The sequence below is a fragment of the Equus caballus genome, chromosome 21 (assembly GCF_041296265.1).
Source record: "Equus caballus isolate H_3958 breed thoroughbred chromosome 21, TB-T2T, whole genome shotgun sequence".
In the NCBI taxonomy this organism is placed as follows: Eukaryota; Metazoa; Chordata; class Mammalia; order Perissodactyla; family Equidae; genus Equus; species Equus caballus.
The window spans coordinates 28,885,254-28,912,355 of NC_091704.1; the positions used below are offsets into that span (position 1 = coordinate 28,885,254).

Below are 27,102 nucleotides of genomic sequence, written 5' to 3' on the forward strand. Positions count from 1 at the left end.
CCAGGGCACAGAAGCCAAGGTGGCAAAATTCGACAAGGAGGGCATTCCCACAGCACCAAATGAAACAAAACAATCAGGAAAGGGAAGGCCAGAAAAATGCTCATTGTCCATACAGTCTATTGGAGGCACTATAATGTTTGTTCTTGGAAGGTAGGGTTGTCACTGCATTCCCAGCATTGGACATATTGTAAATTCCTGCTAAATGTTTGGGGAACTAAATTGGATTGGCAAGGGCAGCTTCCATACGAGAATTTTACAGAGCTCAACTAAGCTCAGTTCCATCACATACCTTCATTAGGATGAGCAAATGTTATATGGACATAACCATCCACAATGGAGAATTAATTGTAACTAGATGGATAAAGCAATTATTTTGAGCCATCTGCCAAGATGTGGTAAGGATATTTGAAAAACGGTGCCCAGCCTCTGTGTGTATAGGATGGTATTCTGGACAATGGAGTTTTATCAGTAAGTTTTAAAAATAAAGCAAAGACCTTTAAAACCTTTAAATTTAGATTGTAAGGGTGTTTCTTTTCCCCCATAAAAATGATCTCTCATGATCATTAGTAGAAGTGTTTGTAGTCATGAGAAGAACAAACCACATTAGAGGAGGTAAATGACAGCCTAAGAATGCACAAGTGTTTGTTGTTATGACAACTGCTGGGTTTTATTGAATAGAGAGCAAAAAATCCATTAGAAAACCTTGGAAGAACTTGCACAGTAACATAAAACATTTCTGCTTCACAATTTCAGGAACTTTCCTCCATCCACGTACTGCTTGAAAAGGGTTTGTGTTTGTGCCAGTCGGTGGAGGTCTAAGGAAAGCAACCTCTTGATGCATTCCCATCATGCTAATGTCTCCTTCCATAACCTGATCTTCTCAACACCCAAGTACTTTATTAGAGTGGTAAAAAAATTTAGCCAGTTCTGTGGCTCTTTCGTACTAATGACGTTAAACAATTCTTGGCTCTGATCTATTTTTCTTTGAATCAAACAATTTTCACGTTTATATACAGAGACAACTTACATATATGTAGCAATTTCTTACCGCATGTGGCATATGCCTCCCCAGTCAAGAAAATACAGGGAGGGAAGAGACAATCTCAAGAAGACACCCTGCCAACCCTCTCCTAGGCTTCCTTTCTCTCTTGTCTTGGAGATCTACTAGTCTCCATTCCCCTTCTTGAGGTGCTAAAAGGACAAGGAAAGACTGCCAAGTTTTTCAGACTTCTTTTGAAGAACATCATTAAATTGATAGAATGGAGAGAGGCCCTATGCATGAGATGATAAAGGCTCTAGAGCAGCCACAGAGAGACCAGATGTCAACTGTGTGGCTTTCTCATAGGTGGCTCTAAGAATGTTTGGTGGAAGGGTTCTTGTGGTCATCAGGTGATAGCCTTTAGTCTAACGAGCTTGTTAATCTCATAAGAAGATGTTCAGGTTCTCAGACTGGACTGTGCATAGTTCATTCATGGGATTACCAAGTGATAGAGTGACCCATTGGAAGGGTCTTTGCTTTTTCAGTCTGTGCTGCACAATCCCAGCAGATTAATCTCAAAGCACCCCTTTCACAGCAATGCTTTCCAAGTTGTAGCTTGAGGCCCATTGTTGGGTCCTAACATCAATTTAGTGGGTTGAAACAATTATTAAAAGAAAAAAGAAGAAGAAAGAGAATAGGATAGAAAAATATCAGAATGAATCTCATCTAGTACGGGTAAATGTGTTTTGTGAAACTTTTATTTCATTTTCTCATTCTCTTTACGTATGTATGCACTGGATTGCTAGATTGAAGGCGTTTCTTACTGCAGGTCCTGGCCAAAAATGTTGGAAAGCCAGACTCTCTCTTGCTAAGAATACCGCAATGTTCTTTACTGTCTATAGAAAAAAAATAAGAAAGAAAAGAATAGAATTCCAGCTCCTTTTCTCTAGCGCTGGTATTGTTCCCCAAATCCACTCTCCACTTCCATAAGATCATGCTAGGTTCCAACATTCCTACTCACTGCCCTCTTGATGTCCTTGCTCCACTGTGCCTTTTGTTCATAATTCTTCCTCTCCTCTTTGTGGTTTTCATATTCTACTCTCCTTTAGGGACTACTCAAATCTTATCTTGCATATGATCTCTATCTCCTCTCATCACTCACCTCTTCCTAGCTGTTCTGCTTATTTCCACACATTTTCTCTCTCCAGGTGTCTTCTCTGCATTGTTCTTTATCTGCCTCCTGTCCAACTCTACTCCCACATGTCCTTCTGGCAACTTTCTGTGTCTGCCTCCCTCCCCCAGTTGCTTTCCTCTTGGCATCTGCCTCCTAGCTCATCATCTTTTAATTATCTGGTTTTTGTTCTCTTGTTATTTCTGCTTTCTTGTGTCTATCTCTACTCTCACACTTGACTGAGAGCAAACTGAGTCCAGGGACTGTGCCTCACACTTTTTTGCATCCCCTGTGATTTCAGGCACTGTGCAGGGCATGTAACAGGTGCTCAGTAAGAATGCCTTAAATTATTAGATCAATCATGATTCCCTTCTTCGCACTAAATCTCTGCAATGTTTTGTGTTTGAAATGGGTTTGCCATTTCTAGAGCTCTCTCATCTCTCCTATCTCAGTTGATCTTATCTTTAAGGACTTGGTAAAGTAGGCATGGGTTATGATACTCATTCTTGAGAGATGAGGAGATTGAGTTTCAAAGAGGATTGTAACAGTAACACTGCTTGTCAGTGCTGTCCCTTGAACCAGAATCTATAATGTGATCTATTCTGTGCCATTACACCCCTCCAACGGGAACTTGAGAACAACAACAATCTCACAATATAATAAAGTGCTTACTCAATGCAAAATGTTCTGTATGGAGAAAAAATCTCAAAGCAATAGCAGGCAAGATATATCCTGTTTCTCATAGAATAAGAATTTGAATATCTTGTACTAGATGAAATTCTGGCTATTTTGCTTCTGTAATTGTGCATGGATTCTAATGATGGCACAAAAAGTAGGAGGAAATTGACTTACTACTTATGGAGGATGTGTTGGTTTCCACTGTCAGGTTGACAATATTTTCATTAAATTCACCCTAGCAATTAGCTGGGACTCTGTACAGTACTATAAATAATTACCAAGCTCTCTTTCTTGTTATTTGTTAGTTTCTTACCAAGCTGTTCTCCTAAATGCTGGCCTCTCTCGGTTGAGATGACCCGCTCATCTTCCATGTCACATTTGTTCCCAACCAGGATAACCTGGGCATTATCCCAAGAGTATGTTTTGATTTGAGTTGACCTAAAAGAAAAAGAACAGGCAAAAAATGATTACAGGAAAGCACAACAACATAAAATGAAGGAGAAGAAATATATCCCACAGATGACGATAATACCAAAAACTGAAGCCCAAATGCCTGACATTTAGAATTAATCATTTCAGTGCAATTTTATCCTTCAGATATTCATCAGGGATTGCATGAGTCAAAAATCAAGGGAGCAATGGTGTTGTATTAAGAATTCTTTGGTATTTGGTGAGATTAATATTACTACTGCTTGTTCCTTTCCCCTGTCTACCTCCACCTTATGTAGTACCTTTATAGTTGGAGTGGCCAGCCATCCCGATTTGCCCAAGATGTTCCCAGTTTTAGCAATAAAAATCTCACATCCTGAGAAGCCCCTCAGTTCCAGGAAACCCAAGATGGTTGGTCACTCTACGGCCCATTACACAAAAACATCATTTTCCCTTGTTACAATAACAACTTAAAGAGCTAAGGCAATTGGGAGCCAGGAAATCTGGGGATAATGATAGTTTTTTAAAACAAATCATAAGAACTAATATACTCATGCTTTACATTTTTAAGAGAAAAATGCCAAGTTGATTCATATCAGAATTTAAAATATAATGGGCTGATGGTTTAAGTTACTATAAACAGGATATGCAAAATTCCAAATAAGATTCCAGTATGGATCATGATGCACATAACCAACTTTTGATTTTGAAACTTAGATAATATTACAATAGTTAATATTTGCAGGTATTGTCCTCAACTCCTTATATATGTTACATTAATCTAATCCTTAGAATCAAGGGGGATATTATTCTCATTCCCAATTTAAAGTTGAGGAAAACGAGGCATAGAGAGGTTAAATAATTTGCCCACGATCCCTCGGCCAGTAAAGTGGCAGATCTGGAAATGAAACGTGGGTTGGAGAGCTATCAAACCCGTACTCTTAAACGTGTGTCCACGCTACCCTTGAAAAGTTTGAGAAGGGAAGTTCTCCTGCATTTGCTGTCATCTCAGAGCGGAGGCTGAAAGGAAGCCATGTTCTTAATCCTCCCTTTATATTGGCCATGTTCTTATTGGAGAACAATCTAAGATAGGTGGGAAAAACATCGCTCAGTGGGTGGTCAGGAGAGAGATACTGAGATTTGTACAGTGTCGAAAAGAGAAGTTTGGGAATGTTCTTACTAGCAATTGCCAAGTCCTTCAGGATTATTAAATAGAAAATAGTGACGAGCTGTTCTCAACTTGAAGAGAGAATAAAAGCAAATAGCTTTAAACTGCAGCAGGAGAGCTTTCAGTGAGATGTGATCACTGTTTCTCCCTCCTGAGAAGAAAGGAAAGAGCTAAGATGCAGTTAGACTCCTAGGGTTTTATTTTAGAGTATTCAACCAAACCAAGTACAAGTTTTCAAATAAGATTAAAATATCTGGTGAAATATACTCTTGGTTCCACATGAACATCTCAGAGGCACATCATATTTTATTAGAAAAATCTGAGGATGTGACCTTTCTAACTCCAATACCTAAGTTAATAATATATTTCGCTACCAACAGTGAGATTCAGCATGTATCCATAAACTGGGAAAATAAAGGCAGATGTTCAAAACTCTATACTTTTCCCTCTCCTCATTTTATGTTTGGGGTACACGAAAAATGATGAATTCATAGTGAATTAAGGTGTAAAAAATATCCTCCAGATGGATAGGTACACCTTAAATCTCAAGTGCTAACATAGTTTTACAAAGAAATTCCAAAGGTTCTTTTAAAGGAACTCAAATCTAAATGGATTTCCCTAGGCAATTTTTTTTTATTACCTCTCTGCTCCTGTAGGTCTTATAAGCCAAAGCATGGCCTATGCCTGGAAAGGCGCTATGTTAACGCAGAAAGTTCTTATCCTGGCACACAGCTAGAAACCAAATATCCAGCAAAAAGGTAGTGAGACACGGGGCTGGCCCCGTGGCCGAGTGGTTGAGTTCGCGTGCTCCGCTGCAGGCGGCCCAGTGTTTCGTTGGTTCGAATCCTGGGCGCGGACATGGCACTGCTCATCGAGCCACGCTGAGGCAGCGTCCCACATACCACAACTAGAAGAACCCGCAGCGAAGAATATACAACTATGTACCGGGGGCTTTGGGGAGAAAAAGGAAAAAAATAAAATCTTTAAAAAAAAAAAAAAAAGGTAGTGAGACAGAAGTCATAAGAGTGTCATAGTTGTGTCAGGAAGGGGTTGGGGCTAGGATGTAAATGACACTGCTTCCTGAGTTTACTGAGGACGATGCTTGCTTGGGGAAATTTAGCACTCCTCTGACTTCGGCAAACTCATCCTACTGCACCCCTGACGACATATACTTAAGCCAGGGTGTGCATTTATGAAGGTAAAGAAGAAACAACCCAGCTAGCCGATTTGTGCTCTTTAATCAAGTTAATGGAATGCCTGTTTCTGCCATTTAACTTGTCTGAGTATCTCAGTTCTGCTGACTTGATAACCCATGGAGTCTTAGGCTACTGTGATAGATTATACATTTATGCATACACAACATTCCCTGTTTCCTAACAATTTGTAACAATACATGGAAAGAACATATATATGTATATACCTACATATAGAGAGATAGATAGATAGATGTAGAGAAAGAGAGAGAGAGAGAGAGAGAGAGAGAGAGGGAGGGAAGGAGGGAGGGAGGGAGCCATGACTATATCAGAACCACTCCCTTCCCTTTGTTATTATATCAGACATATTTTAATGTATCCTCTTCAATGTCCTAAATTGCCAAGGAAATCATGTAAAGTGAATATTGTCTGTCATTACCAGGGAATTATAAAGAATCATTATCTTGAAAGTTTAAAGAGCCAACAGAGACTATTTCTCTTTTTAATCAAATAGGAATTGTGGTCTGGAGCATTTGTGATGAGGTAATCAAAAGATTAATTTGCCAACAGAGTTGGTTAACCTCACGTTTGGAATTAGGGCTGCAAACACTCAATGTTTGGTTTTGACTATTTTGGATTTCTTGATGATGTCCACCATCAACACAGAGCAGCTTTAGGCAAAGTCCAATCACCAGCTAGAGGTGGTCAGAACCATGCTGGTTGATTCATGAATTACCATATTTCATAGACTCTAAGATGCCATAAATTATAAGTTAAAAATTATTTTACAAGTGGCCAAGAACAAAAAGAAGCAGCCAATGAAACAATGATACAATGCTTTAACAATAGTCCTGCTAGACGCACTTTGTCACATCAGATTTTTGTTGCTTTGAAATTTCTTTCACGTATTCTGAGGGATTTAGCAATTTTTCCTATCTTCAGTTACTTTGCTTAGTACATGATAGATAATCATTCCAGGACTATCTCAATAACAAAAGTCAACATACCCATCTACTTGTGGATATCTTCCTTTCTTAAGTCCTGCAGAGCACTAGGTTGTTGGTTTGCAAGAAAATATGAAATGATGGTATTACTCCAAAATGAGCATTCACATCACTAATATAAAATTTATAACCCTTTCTGCATACACAATAACTTTCTACCCCCATACCAAAAATTCCACCACTCAATTGAGGTAATGACAATATAAGTAGCTATGACCAAGTTAGTGCAAGCACAGGCAATGAAATCCATCTTTGATACTGCTGCCTAGCAATTATAATAAGCCATTAATCATACAACACAGCCCAATTTCAGAGATGTAAAGATACTAAAAATTACGCATCTTAGATTATTTAAAATGCTATTGTTTTCTTTGAATTTCTTTTATGTATGAAGACCTAGGTTGCAATGAGAGCTCACATTATTCTCTTAACTCAGGAAAACTTGTAGAGGAAGTATAAGCGCCATGAATTGAGCAAGACTCAGAGGTGTGCATATTTTATCTAGACTGTGATATGGATTAAGGTCAGAAGAATGTTGGGATGGTAGTCCAATTCCCATACCTTTCAACTCAGAATCCAAGACAATTTATTCAGCCAACTTAAAAGAAAGCTCGAATATGAAGTGAGTGTGAGGAAGTCATTCTGCACCCTTAGCCTCAGTATCTTCATCTGTAAAACAAGGCTACCACATTTTGTACTTACTCTCTGGGGCTGCTGTAGGACAAATGTGGTTTCAACCATCTCTTTACAAATAGAACACATTATTAGCCACAGCTTAGGCAGCCAGCTGTTCCTCCTCCCAAATCCAGCTAAACTCGTCCTTTCTAATTCCTATATTTTAAACAATAATTGAAATGTTTTTCATTAAAGAATCTCAAATTTTGCCTGCAGTTCATATGTCAAGGCTGAGGTCCTACGAGTAAATTTCTAACTGGGAGCGAACAGCCTTTCTCTGGCATGTCTATTAGGAATATGACACGTTTGTTGAATATATTTTCCTTTCATATGGCATTTCTGTGTATTTACTTTTTTTGGTCATTTACTATATTTTCGTAAAATTTCTTATTTGGGGGATAGGTTTTTAATCACCTCATTCGGGACTGTCTTGTTTCTCTGTTGGTTAAAGAGACACATTTAAAGAAAGTGGCTGTCACCAAATAATATACATGTGAAAAGATGATTTATTTCTGAATCACTGCGAAAGATCCTTTGGGATTTACTGTTAATCTCAACAAGATTAATGGAATCAGAAGCAATATGCTGGTCACCATGGTTACTTTACAAATGGCAATTCACTCAGATGTTACCAGTACCAGATCATAGTTATTAAAAAATCTGTTATTTGTCATTTAGCTAAAAACAAAAACTAAACCAAAACAATCCTTCCTCTCTCTATATATATATTTATATTTTACATATATTTTATATATAAATAAATATTATATATTTTCTATATAAACATATATAGAGAGAGAGGGTTTTTGTTGTTTTTTGTTTTTATTTTGTATCATGAGACAGAGGGAGATGAAAAGAGTTTTTCATATTTCACTTAAAAATGACTTAACTCTGTACAGAATAAAATAAGTTGGAGAGCTGTAAACAAACAGACAAATTCCTACAATATCTTTATTCCTTTTCTCCTGTTGTGGGTATATCAATAACTTCCTATGAGTTCAAACTATTCTCATAGAAAATGGACTCGTGCTAGTCACAATGTTCTGAAAAACAGTCCACCAAATGTACTCCAATGACCAAAAAAGCAATTGTCTCCTAGGGTCCGATTTGGGCGGTACATGGGAAATATGAGGTATCAGAGAGGATGTGACTTGCTCTTCCCTACCCAGTGAAGCTCAGACAGATCTTAACAGTAGTTCTGTTCTTAATTCTAGAATCTCCTATTTCTCCAGAGGGTCCATTTCCCTTATTCTCTTCAACATTCAGGAGCCTCAGCTTTACAGCATCTCAGTCAACTTCAAATTTGTAAGGATGTTTGCCAACCTGCGACTGCTCATCACATAGGATTGGCCCTTCTGTTACTTTTTCACTAATTTAATCATTTATTTATTTGATTTTTTCTCAACTCTTACAGAGCTTTTAAAAATTACTCCAACTCAAAACAATTCAATCAGAACCTCTAGGGACTTCATCATAGGAATTAAAAAAATGTCTCCAGGTTATTTGTATGTGCGACCAGGGCTGCACACCCCTGGGACTCTCTCCCCACACTTTTCTATTTTAGTTTTTAAATAATCTTTCTCTATTTCCCATCTAACGTCCAAAGTGTTTGCAGGTGGTTTACAAAGATACATACAAATAAAGAAATTTTAAGATGAGAGAGTGGAAGCAAGGGAACAAAAACAGGACCATAATAACCCCAGTGGTTTACATGCGCTGTGAGTGCTAATAGGTGCCTTTAGGAAGTTGAGGAGCTAGGCTTTTTCTGGATACATTAACTCATTTAATAAAAAAGTTAAAAAAGGAAACTTTAAAAAAGTATCCTCAAATAACTGGTCCTCAATATTTGATATCTTTTATTATTTAAGTAAATAGGTTTACCGATTTTGTTAAAATTGCTATAATCTCATTAAAAATCCTAATAATAGCAAAAACTAAAGCAAAAAATAAAAAATTATCAGAAATCTCACTACCCCCAGATAAGCACTACTAAAATGTTGGTGAAATCCTATACTAGATTGTGTTACCACTTCACTGAGTCATCACCTCCTTCCCAGTAGGTGGATTATATTTCCCTGCTCTACTGGCTTTGGACTGAGCCAAGTAACTTGCTTTGGCCAATGGAATATGGTAAGATTTGATGTGAGCCACTGGTGAGCAATAGCCATCAGAGGCATTGTGATTTTCCAACAGCCCTCTTCTGTTCTGTTCTTTTTTTTTTTTTTTTTTTTTTTAAGATTAGCCCTGAGCTAACATCTGCTACCAATCTTCCTCTTGTTGCTGAGGAAGACTGGCCCTGAGCTAACATCCGTGCCCATCTTCCTCTACTTTATATGTGGGATGCCTGCCACAGCATTTCTTGACAAGCAGTGAGTAGGTCCACCCCGGGATGCGAACCAGGGAACCCTGGGCCACCGAAGTGTAACATGCAAACCCAACCACTGCACCACTGGGCCAGCCCCAGCGCTCTTCTGTTCTTGCTCTGCTTCATGGGAAGGACATGTTGTAGGACATGTTGCTGGCAGAGTTCTTCCACGGCCTTTTGTATCCTGATGATGTCCATGGTAGAGGAAGGCAAGTGTTCGCCCCTCAACAGCCTGCAAAGGCCATCTGTTGACCAGCTATTCCTTCCAGTCTGGAGGAGTCACATTTTCCTTTCTGCTCTGACACCAATAGTCAGGATAAGGATACCTCAGAGAGTAACTTAGCTCCTTGACATCGTGGAATAGTTGCTTTGGAGGGTCCTAGTCTGACTCCTTCATTTTGTAGATGACAAAGCTGAGACTCAAGATGTGGAGTGACTTAATGGAGATGACGTAACTACATAGTGGCCAATGTGGATCCACATCCCAAGGCTCCCCATGCCTGTTCTTCCCCAGGGAAATCACTGCATCTGCTTCCAGGGAAAAGAAGTGACTACATTTTACTGAACATGGAACTTGGGAAGAAATTCATATGCTGAATATTTGATTATCTTTACAAAATAAATAATATGTTTCCTAGGGAAACCAAAATGTCCCAAGTTTTCATACATACAGAGTGTCATTAGGCTGTGTGTGGGAATGAGCAGAACTGGACGTGCATGAAGGATCTGTTTGATGTGCCTCTCTGCAGTAAGTCTGTTGGTTGCCGAGAGCCAATATTGAGCATTTATTCCAAGAACTCAAGAAGCAGTCGTTTGATCAGTGGGGTCCTGGAACCACAGTGGACCACATCAGATTCTGCATTTTTAGTCTAAATTCAATCTTAGGCCTGTTTCCATCATGCCTCTCCTATAACTTCTGATCTCATTTTGATCTCACAAAATTTCAAGTTCTGTTTTTTAAAACCATATGTGTGGTGGGAACAATTGGACATCTGTCTTCTTCTATGCAAGAAGGAAAAACAACAACAACCAAGTGGAGCAAGTGTCACCCTCTGAACAACAAAGAGAGAGCCCCCTTCAGTGGGTCCTAGGCTCAAGAATGCCTGGGTTATTCTTCCACAGTGGGGAAGGCCAAAGTCATGTTAACCGAAATATCTTTTTCTCAAACCAGACAAGACTGTGTTGTCCCTGGGGGAATTCATGGTCTTTGACAAGACATCTTGCTTCTTAGGTTATGGCAAGTAATCAGGCTTGCTGAAGGCAAAGCTGAACTTAGAATCTAACATCTGCTCTCCCCTCACTTATATACCAGAACCTTCCCCTTCCCCTCCGTAGCCCCAGTGACTGAGCAGAGGAGAAGCTCCATTCACATTTGGCCAAAGCCTGAACACTGACATTTACAACGCATTAAGATAGGAAGAGGAGGAGGAAACTCCCTCCTCCTGTGGGGAAGGTGGGGTTTCCAAGGAGGAGTGGGGCCACAAGTTTGTGGGACTTTGAAAGTCGGAGCCACAGGAAAAGGAGAAATGGGTATTAAGAGCAGATAAAGATAGGAAAAGGAGAAATGTCCCCGTAGCTCTTTTGAAGCCTAGGACTGTGAAGCCTCCTCTCCAGGCAGGAAAATAAAACTGGATATAGTTATATCCTCTATTCCTCTAACACCAGCCCACTCTTTTGAGATCCAACTGTCAGGAAAAATTGTGAAAGACTTTGAAGCGGGCAAGCAAGATTGCTGGGAGTCCTGCCTAGCATAATTTTCCAGATCATCTCCGCTTTTCATCATCTTTGAGCTATTTTACAGCTCTAACTCTATAGATGGTAGAAGATGAATAATCTTATAAATGAGTTCTTGCCAATAGAAAATAGAAATGCAAGTGAATTCATCTGGCAGAATGCAATTGATTATAGCCCTATGGATATTAACTTATTTTACAACTATTTGTAAATTCCTTTCAGCATTCCTGATTGCCTCTATGTGTGCTCATTGAATATGTCCTTGAAACTGTGGCAACAATGTACTGTTTCCACTACTAGTTGCTGAATTAAATAAAATCTCTGATGTGTTTATTCCATACTTGGGTGAAAGTTGTGATTGTATCTTATTTTACAAAGAAATCAACCATAATAACTTCAGTTAACAGCTGATGGAAGGAAGGCCAGTATTTGGAATGACTAAGCAACCTGTACTCGAGAAAGGGAAGTAACCACGGTGACCACAGCAGACACCCAATCTTCCTGATAGGTTATTAGGTGTAATGACCACAGGAATCAGCACAGGTAGACGCCCACGGAAGGGCAGCAGTGACAAACTCTCCCAGTCACGAGAGTCAGACTGAATGCCTTCAATGCCCCCTAAAGTTAGCAAGGAACACCCTCAGAAACAGTGAAGGCCCTGGCCCTTGCTAACCCACATATGGAGTTACTCTGGTAGGCGTCAGTGTGGTGTAATAAAAAATATATAGTAATAATACATAATGTGTAAGCATAAAACAATAAATAAATAATAAAACAGTAGCTTCATTTATTAAACTCTTACTTTGTGTCAGGTAATACGCTAAGGATTTTACATTTATTGTTACGTCTTTTAATTCCTGCAAGACTATAAGGTAGATACTATTGTTTTTCCCATTTCGCAGATGAAGCAACTGTAAAATGAAGACTTATTGAGGGTAAGTTACCTGAAACACTCAGCTAACATAATGCAGTTGAAATGGGAACCTTTCCATTGGAGTGTAGCAGTTCGAAGTACTGGGTTCTAGTTTTTATACCTAATTCAGACACCAAAACTATTCTCTCAGCTTCCTTGAATCTCTGCCTCTTCTTTAAGAGAGGAGAACAAAGCCTACTAATATTTTTATCAGATTTTCATGAGGATCAATGAGAAAATGCCCTTGAAAGAGTTTTAAAAACCACTGGGTGCTATATGAACGGAGGGTATTATTATTACTGGCAAAATGATATCATTAATTATCCACATGGCATTGATGCATTATCTTAAGATCATTCTCTAAACAATCCTCATTGTGATTTTCTTTGCTGTTTTGTAACCTCTAATTAGCAAAGGTTAACGTGGGAGAAAAACAAAAACAAAAAGAAAGTACTAACCGATTCTATTTCAGCCTCACAAACGCTTCGTCAGGAGTTATGCAAGGAGCTGGGGGCACAGCAATAACGAAGATGTGGCCTCTGCTCTCAGGAAGCTGGGTCTGGCTTCCCGCTGTGGTCTTGCAATTACACTCAAATCAGCAGGTGTTTATTAAATAACCACCATGCAAAATACACTAGTGTCTATACCACAGGGTGCTGCTTTTCAAACCTTAGCAGGCATCAGAATCACCTGGAAGGTTTGCTAAACCTTCTGAGTTCCACCCCTAGGTGTTCTGATTTAGGAGGTCTGAGATGGGCCCGAGACTCTGCCTTTCTAACAAGCGCCCAGGTGATGCTGATGCTGCTGGTTTTCAGACCACGCTTTCAGTAGCACTGTAATGAGGGATAGAAATAAGTAGGATTTGGCGCCTGTCCTCAGGCTGCTACATTCACTAGAGAGAAAAAGTCTGGTTTGAAAAGTTAATGATAAAATGGGCAGGGTAAGTGGGGGCCCTTGCGGTCGGAAGCTTGTGGCTATTGTTCCAGCAGCATGGGGGGTGATGGAATGGGGCAGGGATGAAGAGCAGAGACTGGACCTCTGGGAAGTAGAGGGAGTGTGGCAGGTCCAGGATAGGGACCAGCAGATTGGGCTTTCATAAGGGTGATCATGGGTCTTTAAGTATTCATGAGTCTAAGATTTAATCTTCATGTCAGAGAAATGCATAGAGTGAAGTGGAGGATCATGGTGCTAGAATGGGGTTTGGGTCTCTGAGCTGAAGAGCTGGAGGAGGCTTTCCGAGGGAGGCCAAGGAGCTAAGTAAGGTTGGTTGGGGGCACCATGTCTGGCGATGGTGGTGGGAATGTGTAGGGCAGTGGAGGGAGGATGGTCTGGGGATTTGCCCCTAAGCCCACCATCAGTGGTTTATTTTTGTGAGTTCAGCTCAGACTGCCCTCCTGTACAGTGAGAGAAAAGAGGGTGTTGCAGGTAAGGGGCCGCCCACATAGCTTTGTGTCTTGGGGAAAGGGGAGGGGAGTGAGGAGGAAAGAAAATGATAAGCATGGAGGCAAAGAAAGAACATCTTCAGGGTCAAGCAATGGATTTAATTGGGAGCTGTTGTCCCTTCACTAGGCCTTGGGTTCTGGCAAAACAGATTTGGAAAAGCCAGGAACTGTCTGCTTCTTTCCACACGACATTTGTCTTTTTAACCCTCCCATTCAATGTTGCTGTAACGTTGTTCTATTGTTTGCCACAAAAATCACTGTAAAATCACCTCTCTTTCTCTCTCACCCTTAAAATTACAGTGTTTTTCAGATGAACCAGAGCAAAGAGGTTTCATCATTGTAGAGAACTCTGACCTCAGAAAACTGGAAAATACGAAAAGGCTGAGCTCCACAGTGGCCATTCGCTCCAGGTTGCAGAGAGTAATTGCTTTTCAGTGTTTCAGATCCCACGTCAAACAGCGCATGGTGTAAGGGGTCCTGCTGCAGGCTTTGCACACAACCTGCGGCTCTTTTGCAGATCCCCTTTGTAGTGCAATGGAGAAGTGGTTCACTGAAGCCGTGCTCAGCTCAGACGCTCCGATTAAGTCTGGGTCTCATCGTCCTCTGTATAATCAGAATGATCTATGTTCCCACAATATCCCTTGGAGGCACATGAGGCCATGATGGCACCATTTTAGTGCCAGTGACTTCTAGAAGTTCAGCATTCAAACAAGTGAGGAGAGCAAGCTACCCTTGATATGTGAGAGCAATACATCAGCTCAAAGAAGATGCATCTCCTTCTAAGATGCCTGTTTACATACATTCTTGAAATACACATCTGCCATTCTATTCCTGCTTTAGAAGAAATTGGCCAGTATCACCATGCTTCTTAAGGGATCATATTAACTAGTAATCTCAAATCAAAACATCTCAAAGTAAAACAAAATAACAAATTAACCCTAAGAAAATACAGGCATACACACAAAGCACCCAGGCACCCAGAGGACTTTTGTATCAATTGAAGCACGGTTTCTTGACTGGTACTTTCTAGATGTGTCAGTCATTTGTCTATTTGTTCTCCTATATTTTTTGTGCCCTTTCCATGCTGCGCTCTGTATGGCAGAGGCTGACCCCTGCGCTGCACGTTTCCCAGGCTGCCGTCGCTCATGGACTTCAGGAACATCACCTTAAACCGGAGCAGTTGTTAATCTCTGAGTTGTCTCCGTGCCCCTAGTTATCTGAGATTAGATTCTCTCTATTGAGCAACCTGGCCAAGGTCTGTTTTCTGGGCTGGATCCTTACTGATACACTAGGTTAACATTTGAATAGGTTTTCGTTCAGGAAATAAAACAGGACACTATTTTGTAGCTCAAAAATCTAAGCTGCTTTATTTCACTAACTATTATGGAGGCTTCATTGCCCTGAAGCAATTTGAAATGAAAGAAAAGTAAATAATAAAGTTAATGTAACTAAATTTTCTCCTATCATGATTTATCAACTCCAGACAAATTTAGCTAACCGGATATATGTTGTCAGCTGTGAGAACACTGAAGGCTACGTACTAGCTTTTAGTTACTCTGGAGTGGGCACTATCCAATAAAATAAATGAAAAAAGAAGAGAAAAATAAAATTATCTATAAGGGGAAATGAACAATAGCAAATGTAGAAAAATACAGGCTATGTTAAGCAAAAGCAATTTCGTCAAAATTCTAAAACCCTAGTGTTTACTGAACTATTTGAAATAACTTTAGCTAGCTTCAGGCACAACAAACGAATTGTAAAATGACGAAGCATGATACAGCACTTGCTGAGAATTTGACATCCTGGTGAATGGAGGAAAGTGGCAGAAAGAGTACATATTCTTGCCTGACTCCAAAGGAGAAAACCAAGAGCTCAAAGATGAAATTAAAGACAAGGAAATTGGATCTTTGTCTCAGGAAATAAAAACTAACATTTTCAATCAGATTATTGAAGTATTCTTCCCCTCTTCTCTCATATCTTAGGTTGATCTGGTAAGTAAACCCACGTGGCCAATCTTAGGCTGATAGGTAGCTAGACTAAGCGGCCCAAAAGTTCTTTTCAGTTTTTCATTTCTTTGACTTGTAACACAAGTAATTTATAATGAGATCAATAATAGAATTACTTTGAAGAGATGTTACTCATATTTAATTTGTATTTGATTCAGACTTAAACCTAATCATTTTTCAAAACTGTTTGTTCACTGAATTATTTTCTTCTACTTGGTGGATACCCTTTCTATTTGTTCACTGTGGTATGCTTTTATTTGGAACATTATGATATTTAAAAACACGTCTAGCCATAACCACAGGGGGTACTATAATTTCCCTTAGTGTTAGCAACATAATTAACTCTCCTGCTCTCTGGATTAAGCGTTGCAGCAACTGGGTTCATAAAAATTTTTATTTATGGAGCAAACACCTGCAGTGCCATCTTTAATTCCATGTCCCATATTTGGGGGTCCTGGCTTTCCTCTACACACTATGCGCTTGCTTTACTATGAAAAGATAATGTTACTAGCTTTTCTAGCAAAAGACATTCCAGCATAAGGAACAGTAAGGGCGAAAGTCCAGCAAAGTGAAAGTATGTGATGTGCCCAGGGAATGTTAATACTCAGCGTAGTGGGAACACTGTGCATGAATGGAAGAGAATACGCTTTTGAGTTTGAAATACTTTATTTTAACTCAAAATTGTTTCTTTTCAGATAAAAATAGAAGGACATCTCTTGAGAACTATGGCTCTTTCACAAGAAAAGGTACTTTTGACTTCAAAACACTACTAAAGAATTTGTGCCTGAGGCCTCCTTGGAAGCAGACTTTTGATAAAAGAAAAAGTAGTTTCTAGTTTTGAAAGCTTTTTTTCAGAAAAAATTGTAGTAGAAACACATATTTTTATTTTTTTATTGAAATAATATTAGTTTATAACACTATAAATTTCAGGTGTACATCATTATATTTCCATTTCTGTGTAGACTACATCACGTTCATCACCAAAAGACTAATTATCATCCATCACTGTACACATGCCCTTTTACTCTTTTTGCCCTCCAACCTCCTCCTTTCCCCTCTGGTAACCACCAATCTAATCTCTATATCTATGTGTTTGTTTGTTGTCTTTATCTTCCACTTATGAGTGAAATCATATGGTATTTGGCTTTCTCCATCAGACTTGTTTCATTGTAGCATTATTCACAATAGCCAAGACTTGGAAACAACCCAAGTGCCCATCAATAGATGAATGGATAAAGAAGATGTGTGGTGGATATACATATATACACACGTATATATATTTTACAAATTTTACATATATATTTACATATATATTACATATGTATGTAAATATATATACATATATATTTACAATAGAATATCACTCAGCCATAAAAAAAGATGAAACACAAATTTAAAAATTAGAAATTTATGATTCTTGAATCTTTGCATTTTTCAAAGTTACCATTGGTAGGGATAAGCAATATAAGAATTCCAGACACTATAGGAAACTCCCCAAATTCATATTTGTCCCAAAGTGAATTTGAAACTTGAAAATGAATATTGGTTTATGGCTGTGAGCTCTCTGGGAGGAGAGAGATAACCATCAGTCAGAAAGGTCCTATTTTCCACCTGTAGAGACCATCCAGATGTCATCCTTTTAGCCTGATATGCTGTCTTAAAAAGTATATCATACCACAGAAAGCAACAAGCAGAAAGTATCTAGAGGCTTCACGTTCCTATTATCCATGGAAATTTGAGATACAAATCAAAGCAATCCTTTCTAAAAGAAAAATGTCCACTCTTAACAGCCAAGCACTTATTCCCTTAATTTTCCCATTCTGCAGAAGAAGAGAGATGCTGACATCACTACCAGGCCATTCTGGTTAGTTGGAAAATGCCACTATTCAATCTTGCTAAGTCATCAATACACTTCCCATTTCTCTTCTCTGTTGATGCCTCTTTACCCCACCACCCACCTGCCATTGATACTGTCACATGAGGCGGTTGATTTCTGCCCAATGAGTCCATTGAGATGGAAGTCTTGGTTTATTTCAATGGGCATGGGTCAAAGGTACCAGTATCCATTTTGGCCACACTCTTCTGTTTGAAAAACATAAGCAATTAGTTTCCATCCAATAATTCTAACATGGTGGTTCTTGACTGGGGGTGATTTTGTCCCCCAGGTGACATTTGGCATTGTCTGGAGATATTTTTGTTATGACTGGGGAAGATGGTGCCACCGGCATTTAATAGATAGAGGCCCGAGATGCTGCTAAACATCCTTCAATGCATAGGACATCTACCCCCCAACAAAGAATTGTCTGACCTAAATCATCAATAGCACCACAGCTGAGAGACTCTGTTTTAACAGACCAATGGATTTACTTTCTTAAATAATCATTTTTCCAGGGAGCTTCTGCTTTACCTTGGTATAAAGTTGGAGTAGTAGAGTTTGATTAGTTCAAATGAACTCAGGTAGCTACTCAGGTTGCTTTGAAGAAGCACAAAGCAACAAGCAACACCTGAACACTTGAGCTATCCTTTATTGGCAAAGGGAAAAAGACATTCAAAATGCCATAGAGAACAGACTTTTTGAAAAAGTAGGGTAATTCTTTTTGAGGGGGTGGCATGTTTCAGGTTCAACAATAACCTGCTAGGCCTGTTTTCCTGGGGCCACACAGTCTGTGCCCAGGTAGACTAGGTTTAAACTTTCCAATCTCCTTCCTGTGGTTTACCAGAGTTTTCAATATCCTTCTATCACTAAATGTAACCCTGATAATCAGAATTTCATTCAGTCCCTTTATTCTCCTCTCTCCTTAAAACTGAGGCATTCTTTGCCTGTATTATTTCTCCTCACAATAATCACAATAGCTAGCATTTATCGAGCACTTACTGTGTACTAGGAGCTTTTGAAAGGATTTTACGTTTGGTCTCATTTAATACTCAAAACAACCCCATAAGATGGGATTAATGTTATCCCCATTTTTACACTTGAGTAAAATGAGGCAGAGGGGGTTTAAGTACCTTGCCTAGAATTGCACAGCTAATAAGGAGAGACGGCGGGTACAAACCTAGAGCTCGGCTCCACAGTTGGCACCCTTCACTTCTGTGCTAACGTTCAGGCCAGAGGATTAGACATTCTCTCTCTCACCTCTGAAATGTTTTCCCTCCTTCCCTTGCAATATGTCTATTGGATATAGATCCATCCACAATCAGGTTGCTTAAAATGACAGGAAAAAATATCTAGGGGGCCAGATAATCTATTTAATAGAAATTCAAGCACTTATATGTTTGAAATTAAATTTAAAAAGTTAGGACTCTGATTGTATGTGGACTTCATATTTAGCTAGCCCCCCTACCACGCTCTCCTCCACACTCTCCCAGCACTCTTTAGTAGGGCTCCACATCTGCCATCCTCACCTTCACCTACTGGGGCTGAGCATTCACATTAGTTCTCACGAGTTATTCACACTTCCCCAAACAAGCCCAACACATCATCTGGGCACATTTTTCTATGTGCCTGGAATATCACCTCTTTCCTTTCTTTACAAAAAGTCTGTCCATCTTTCAACTCTCAGCTCAAGCTCCACCTCCTTCAAGTGATATTTCCTGTCCTCTTGGTTCTTATAGTACTTGCTATCTATACTGCTCATTTGGCTCTTAATTCTATAGAGTATAAATTTATATTGTTACAAAAGTATTGCACATGAGCATTGCTTTTCTTTTCTTCTGAGTTATGGAGTTGAAAATAAGGAGAGTATCTTAGGCTTTCTTGCGTTCTCCAAAGTATTCAACATTGCCCAGTAAATATTTAGTAAATGATTGAATAAATGACTGAGTGAATGAGTAGACTGGTGAAAATGGACAACTCTAGTTCTGAAACTGAATCTAGATAATCTAGTTATCTAGATAAATTAAAATCTGATACATTAAAAAATACCTTTATCCCTTCCCAATTCTGCCTTTTTTGTTTTGCTATTGCAATCTCTGGTTTATACAAGTAACATGGAACATCCAGTATAGGTCAACAGATGTTGAGATGAAAAATAAAGAAACGACCAAACAAAAACATTATCTTTAGACCTTTATTAGCACCAAAATGTGATAAAAATCTATTTCAATTTTTCTTTTGGTAGAGGAATCAAAAATTGTACATCATAGGTGTCCTTTTTAGTACCTTCTGCCAGAAGGGAATGTTAATTTAGTTTATCACTTATGTGTGAACACTGCTCCGAAGAAATGAAGCTGTCATTTTACTAGTACGTGCAGCAAACACACCCACCCCCCGGCGCTGTGTACAGTGATTTTTTTTTCCTTTGGTATTCAGGCCAAACCAGCTTTAGGTTAACATTCTTTCCTAATTTTTCCTTTATTGCAAATAAAGTGCTAAAGATGGGCTAGCAATGGTGCCAAATAGGACAAAAACCTCTCTAAGGATAAGAAAGCAACTGTGAAGCCATGAGATTTCATGTGCAGCCCAGAGTCACTGGCTCAAACTCCTTCCCTGGTTAGGAGTTTGCCTGGGGAGGAAGAAATCTGGATGGAACAGGAGCAATCCTCAGGGTTCTGCAAGACCAGAGACCTGGGGAGGCAACAGGAACGTAAGGCACACAAGAAAGGACAAATTCTGATTTAAAACTCCGATTAAATCCATGGTGCTCTTGGCACTTGAATGCAGAAGGAGACAAGGAAAATGGCTGGTCAATTGCTTTCTACCAGCCGTCCTAGAAATGAAAGGAAAAATATTGGTTGTCTTAAGATGTGTCACCAATAATTTCTATTGAAGAAATCCACTGTCAGATAACTGGATTTAGAGAAAGAACAATTAGCTAGAGATCCTGACAGTTTATAAGAATTTCATATTTTCACGAAGCCCTGAGAACAGGCTGAATTCCTTTAAAGCTCATTGTTCTGGATGCCTTTATCTTCCTGGTCCCCTAGTGACTTTGTATCAAAGATTTACTCTTTTCAACCTGACTGCATGATAAATCACCCCACCTGACACTGTGCAGCAGCTATGACACTAACAAAATTCTGGATCATTTGCAGAAGGCAAGCTGGTCATGAGAAAATGGGCTGACATCGCCCATCAGAATCTGCTCTTATTTTTACAGATAGAGAAATGGTTTTGTAAGAAAATTAGTTTCCTTCTGAGAGTGAACAGCACAGGCTTATCTGGTAAGTGTTGTGTACCTCAGTGGCAGTACATTGATTCTAGGATACCAAAAGCCACCTTTCACTCTCGACAGTTTGTGAAATAAAAATGAAAAGGCATTTATGACATCATCAGAGAAAACCAAAACCCTAAACCCTCAGCCTAATGCAGCAAACTTGTTTTACTTCACTAACAACTTCTCCCAGAAATGGAGCTTGCCTGCCTATTGCTTCTGGCATTAGAAGCCCAGTTAAATACTAAGAGGTGAGTGAGGACAAAAGTGCCACCCGGTAACTGGTATACTCTGAGCAGACAGTTAATAAAAGAAAAATGTATATTAGAGAGTTGACACTTCAACATGGTAGAAACACTTTGTCACAGTACTTGATTAAATTGACAGAAGAATCTATTTGAATTTTTCTGGGAGAGCTCAGTTATATATTACCACAATTCTCTTAGAAACAGGTCTTGGTCATGGAGAATAAGAGTCTTAATAGATTGCCACATGTCACTTCCAAACCAGTTTTCTTCTTTCTGGGACATGGCCACCAGTTAGAGACACCGTTTTCCAGCCTCCTCATGGCTAGATATGGCTATATGATTGTGATGGTTAATTTTATATGGCAACTTGACTGGGTGAAAGGATGCACAGATAGCTGATTAAATATTGTTTCTGGGTGTCTCTGGAAGAGATTAGCATTTGAACTGTGGGTGAGTAAGGCAGATAGCCCTCCCCAATGTGCATGGGCATCATCCAATATGTTGAGGGCCAGAATAGAACACAAGGGCAGAGGAAGGTGAATTTGTTGTTTGCCTGACTGCTGAATTGGGACCTTGATCTTCTGCCCTCGGTGCTCCTGGTTCTCAGGGCTTCAGACTCAGCCTTCAGCTACACCATCAGCTCTCTGACTCTCAGGCTTTCAAACTCTACCACTGGCTTTTCTGAATCTCCAGATTGCAGATGGCAGATAGTGGGAATTCTCAGTCTCCATAATTGTGTGAATGGATTCCTTACAGTGAATTTCTTTTATCTATATCCTATTGGTTCTGTTTCTCTGGAGAACCCTAGTACAATGACTAAGCTCTGGGCAATGGAATGAGAGGAGAACGGCTGCAAGTTTTGTCTTGCTCCCTCAAAAGAGAAGTGCTTGCCCTAGACGATCTCGTGTGCCCTATTTTGTATGAAAGTGGCTGAGCCTGTGACCCAGCTTCCACCATGCAGATGAGGTTAATGCCTAGTGAAGGTTGTGGCAGTCAGTTGGAAGGACTCTGTGTACCTGAATAACCTTGTGGAACACAGCTGTCCTTTCAGCTTAGTCTAGTCGTGCTATTAAATGAGACAGAAAGCAGCATCTTGTGTCACTTAACCTTATGTGTTAGGGGCCTTTTGTCACAGCAGCTTAGCCTTTATATTACCTAATAGAGGATTTTTTGTCTAAACCTGTGTAAATTCAGTACACACTCTCACGTACCCATCTACTGCTGGATTCCTCTCCCGCATCCCAATCCCTTTGTGCAGATTCTTAGCCCATCACAGAAAGCTGGAAAATACTTTTCAGGGCCTGTCTTTCAGCAGCTGATGAAATCAAATCATTAATTAGTTACTTAATTCTAAGAACAGTTGCAGCTTCTAAAACCTACCAGTCTAGTTATAATCTTTCCCTATGTCAGCAGCAATGGCCATCAGGTATGAGCTGACATTTCTTCCTGCAAACTCTGCACGTAAGGTTTCTGCATGATTTCTCTGTCCTTTGGGAGTGTGCACATGCCACCATTGCACTACAAATGCATTTTCTCATAAGTACAAACACTAAAGAAACCTGGCAGAGTGCCTATTTGTTATCCTTTTGAATCTGGAACTAATGTATACTGGTGCATTAGTAAGGAATATGGGTTCCGTTACAAACAAGAAAAAGAAGCTCTCTAATTCTCAATACTTGTTTTCCAGCTTCACTAAAGTATAGTTGACAATTAAAGATTGTATATATTTTTAAGTTGTACAACTTGATGATTTGATGTACATATACATTATGAAATAGTCACCATAATCAAGCTAATTAACATATCCATCACCTCACATAGTTACCATTTTCTTTCTTTGTTTTTTGTGGTCAGAACAGTTAGGATCTAGCCTCTTAGCAAATTTCAAGTATACAACAATGTCTATTCAGGTCCTTTGTCCATTTTTTAACTGGGTTATATTGAGGGTGAAAGGAGTTTGTGAGTATGGATAAAAGTCAGATTGATGTAGTAAAACTAAATGTAGTTTTTTAACTTTCAAATACACTATTTTCATGCCTTGGGTTTAAAAAATCTTCCAAACTTATATTTCTCTTAGCTATATAATTCTACTGATTCACAGAGAAAAAATTTTGTCTAATGCTTCACTCAAAAGGAACAATACATGTCAATGGTAAATTTTCACACATTCTATATTAATGCAGTTTGGATGCTGATTTTATGAAGAATTTTAAAAAAGGCAGCTCCGCATTCTTTTTGCTGTGGCATGATTTCAGTAACAGTCACTAAGTAGGGGAAAGCTGGAAAGTCAGAAGCTTGGAGGCTATGAAACTTTTCAAGATTCACTTGAGGAGCAAATTCTTTATATCCTCAGCCATCTTTGCTGACTTCCAGCAAAGTGGTCCCCAGCAAAGTTGTTACGTTGCACCATTTTAAGAGCTCATCTTTGGGCAAAGCAATGGAAGTCCCATGATCTGCCAGTCTTATTACATCTCCAGACGGTTGACCCCTGGCTAGAAAATAGAAGATCCCCTTTCTGGTATTGGGATATTAATTTCAAATTTCACAATAATCCATAATATAAGTATGAGATGATGCCATGCTGTAGCACAATGAGAAAGAACATCAGGATTTCAAATTCCAAAATCCTCACTAAAGAACCCAGTTTTTAGGATTGGCTGGCCTCTGAGGTTCCCATTGGTTCTCTTGTCAGACTGGCATCTACAAAACCTATGGTCTCATGCTCCACCCTGCAACATGTCAGCACTTTCACAGATTACACATGATGAAATTCTACTTGTTGCTCTAATTCCTCGTCCCATTTTTCACCATTTCATGCAATCTTGGCCTTGCCCAGGTCTGTAGAGCTGATCCTTGGAACTCTAATTAAGACCTCTGGTCCTAGCCTTGCTGTGTCTTATTTCAAGCATATGCTTGTATATTTCTCTGCTAGAAATCCTCTAGAGTCCGAGAGAGAGAAAGCACCCCAGCATAAAAGTAGTGAGAGCTCTGGAGAGAAGAGAGACCAACGGCCAAATTCCTCATGGGGATGTCATAGTCCCAAGCGTCTGTCAGAGGCTTTTGCAGCCCTGTGGATATTCTGCTGTCTGGACCCTCAGGAATACACCCAGGGCAAATGTATTTATACTGCTAAATACATTAACTGTGAGAAAAACAGCAACCATTCCAGCTGGGAAGGAAGTGACTCTGAATTCATGTGGTAAACCTACATTTTCCCTAGGAATGACTGGAAAGGGCCTGAAACAGTATTTAGTTGCATTTAGTTACATAAGAGGATGAAGGGATTTATCAAAGGTCACTCAGAGCAATGCTAGTAGGTAGGAATCTAGTCTCTGACGTTCTCTTTATTTTTCTCTTTTCCTCAAACTAGCTAAAGAATCCCATTCAGAAAAAAGTGTGAAAGGTTTCCCACAAAATGTGATTTTCCCTGCCCCTACCCCTCCACGTGAGACCGCTGAGACACAGCACAGGGCCGTGTCCCCTGCTGCCTTCTCCACAGGAGGCACTGAAGCACAGCTCTTTCCTTATACAAAGACACAGCAGGGATTTACTTAAACACTAAAAAACAGCCATCTTCAGAGGTGGAGGACATAAGCATTTCCTAGTGGGAGGGAAGTACTAGCCTCTAGAATTAACAGCTTAAACCCATATTATATTTTCCTGCTCCATAAAGAACAAAATTGCTAATGACACCACTAACCTACTGTGAGCTTTTCCCTTCTGTCTGCACAAAACACTTTCTAAAAAAAGATCTGGCTCTTGTCAGCAATTCACAAAATCCAAAAACTAAATGTAGGGTAAAAGCAGAGGGCACCTATACAAGGGAGAAGTGGGGCTGCTGCCCACAAAGCACCAACAGATGCATTTCCTTTGTGCGTAGTTATATTGACTGAAGACATTTCATGGGGATTTACTCACATGCCATAAGAATATGTCGTTATGTAGCCACATAAGGTGTTAAAAGAAAATTTAAGCTTCCAAACACCACTCACTGGGGAGTCTTAGCAGATTTATCTAAATTCACGGACATGGAGCAGGCATTACGTGCGATGAATACTTTCAAATTCGACTGACTACATTATTACATGATTAATCACCTCATATACACCAGATCTAATAGATCATTGTTTTCATAAATAGCTGATAAACTCTTTGAAGAGGGCCAGTGGGTTTGAAGAAATGCCCTTTCCCGTACCCTTACTTTGTTGGGGTGCTATCAGTGTAAAATAAGCCACAATAACTCTGCGTTATGTTGCCTTCTGTTAGAGCTGTCTTCAAAGTTATCTTCTATTGCCTGCTAGGTTCTATGTCTTGAGATGATGAAAAGTCGGGATTAATTTAGAGCCCAGCATTCCACAAGCATTTGCATTGGGCCTTAATAACTGACATTAAATGAATTCAGTGTCAGCTCCAGCATGTACTAACTGGGTGACCTCAACCTCTGTTTCCATTTTTTAAAAAGTGAGATCAATAATACTACTGTTTTTACTTTCTACTCTTTATTTTAAAAAAGTTCAAGCCTACAGACAAGTAGAAGTCAAATGTCTAGATCTGAACTAAGTTCATCAGTTGTTGCCATTTTGCCACATTTGCTTTCTCTCTCTTCATGTAACATTTTGTGGTGGTTGTTGAACTACTTGAGAGTAAGTTGCAAAGTCAATAACACTTAAATACTTCACAGATTTCTCCTAAGAGTAGAAGACAGTCTCTTCCACAAGCACAGTTCCATTAAATCAACCAGGAAATCTGACCCAATACCATCATGCTATCTAATATGCAGCCCATATTCAAATTTCCCCAATTATCCCAGTAATATCTTTCTCCCTGAATTTTTTCTCATCCAGGATCCAAAAAGATCACACATTAAATTTAACTGCCATGTCTTTAATATATTTTAGTTTAGATCACTCTCCCTAATTTTTTTGTTTTTCATGATGTTGACATTTTTAGAGTCCAGGCCATTTGCAGCCAGATGTAGAATATCACTAAATTTGAATATGTCTGTCTCCTCATAACTAGATTCAGGTTAAACATTTCAATGAGAATACTATGTGTATAATACTGAGTACGTCCTATCACACACCACCACAACACACATAATGTCAGTTTGCCTCAGTAATGGTGACATTAACTTTGCACACTTGGTTAATGTATTTTCAGCCAGATATTTCTGTTGTAAAGATAACTTTCCCTTTGTAATTAATAACTAACCTGTAGAATGTTGCTTTGAAACTGTGTGAATATTCTATCCTCTTAACAACCTTTTATCTAATATGTTTTAACATCCATTGATGACCTTTGCTTGAATCAGTTACTACATTCGTGGTCAAAAAATTATGATTTTCCAATTCTATTTTTCCTTTTCCCTGTATTAACTGACATTCTTCTGTGAAGAAGAGCCGCCTCCCACCTCTTTTGAGAATGAAGTATAAATGATTGCTTTTTAAGTTTAATGCGTTATAATCTAATAATAGTTAAAGAGTTTTTATGAGGATTAGAACAAGTGTATCTAAAACTCTTGGCACGTGCCTGAGCCATAGTGGGCTTAGACAAGTGGTGGCTATCATTTATAATGATAATTATTAATTTATTCTAGGTGCAAAATCTAATATGTCAATTTGACATCGTAGTAGAATGCAAACTAGTCATTAAATCTTACCTTGTCCATGAGAGAAATGATTTGAGGCTACCTGATCGAAGAATTTCCAGAAGCCCTCCAGGCCTGTGGTTAAAAGATTTCTCTCTTTCTTGTAGATCTGAATGGTACCTCCAGACTGGCCGGACAGTTCACAGCTGCTCCTGTTCCAGTCACATCTCTCTTCTTCCATCTCAAGACCCACTGCATGAATTCCTCCCTCTCTGGTCCCTGCTACAGGCCCAGCACTCTCCGCTGACCTGACAATGTATTCTCTACTTCTATGGAGGAAGGGGGAAGCTTCCTCCTTTC

At 39.3% G+C, this 27,102-nt stretch overlaps 1 protein-coding gene across 2 annotated transcripts in view; it reads right to left on the reverse strand.

Annotated features, from left to right (window-relative positions):
• The window catches only part of RAB3C (RAB3C, member RAS oncogene family), a 273,330-nt gene that overhangs the window by 53,626 nt on the left and 192,602 nt on the right, over window positions 1-27,102 (reverse strand). For both annotated transcript variants that reach the window (XM_005604243.4, XM_001495070.5), the window contains exon 4: window positions 3,142-3,266. In XM_005604243.4, coding sequence (XP_005604300.1) covers window positions 3,142-3,266 — 125 coding nt within the window. The remainder of the gene's footprint in view (window positions 1-3,141; window positions 3,267-27,102) is intronic.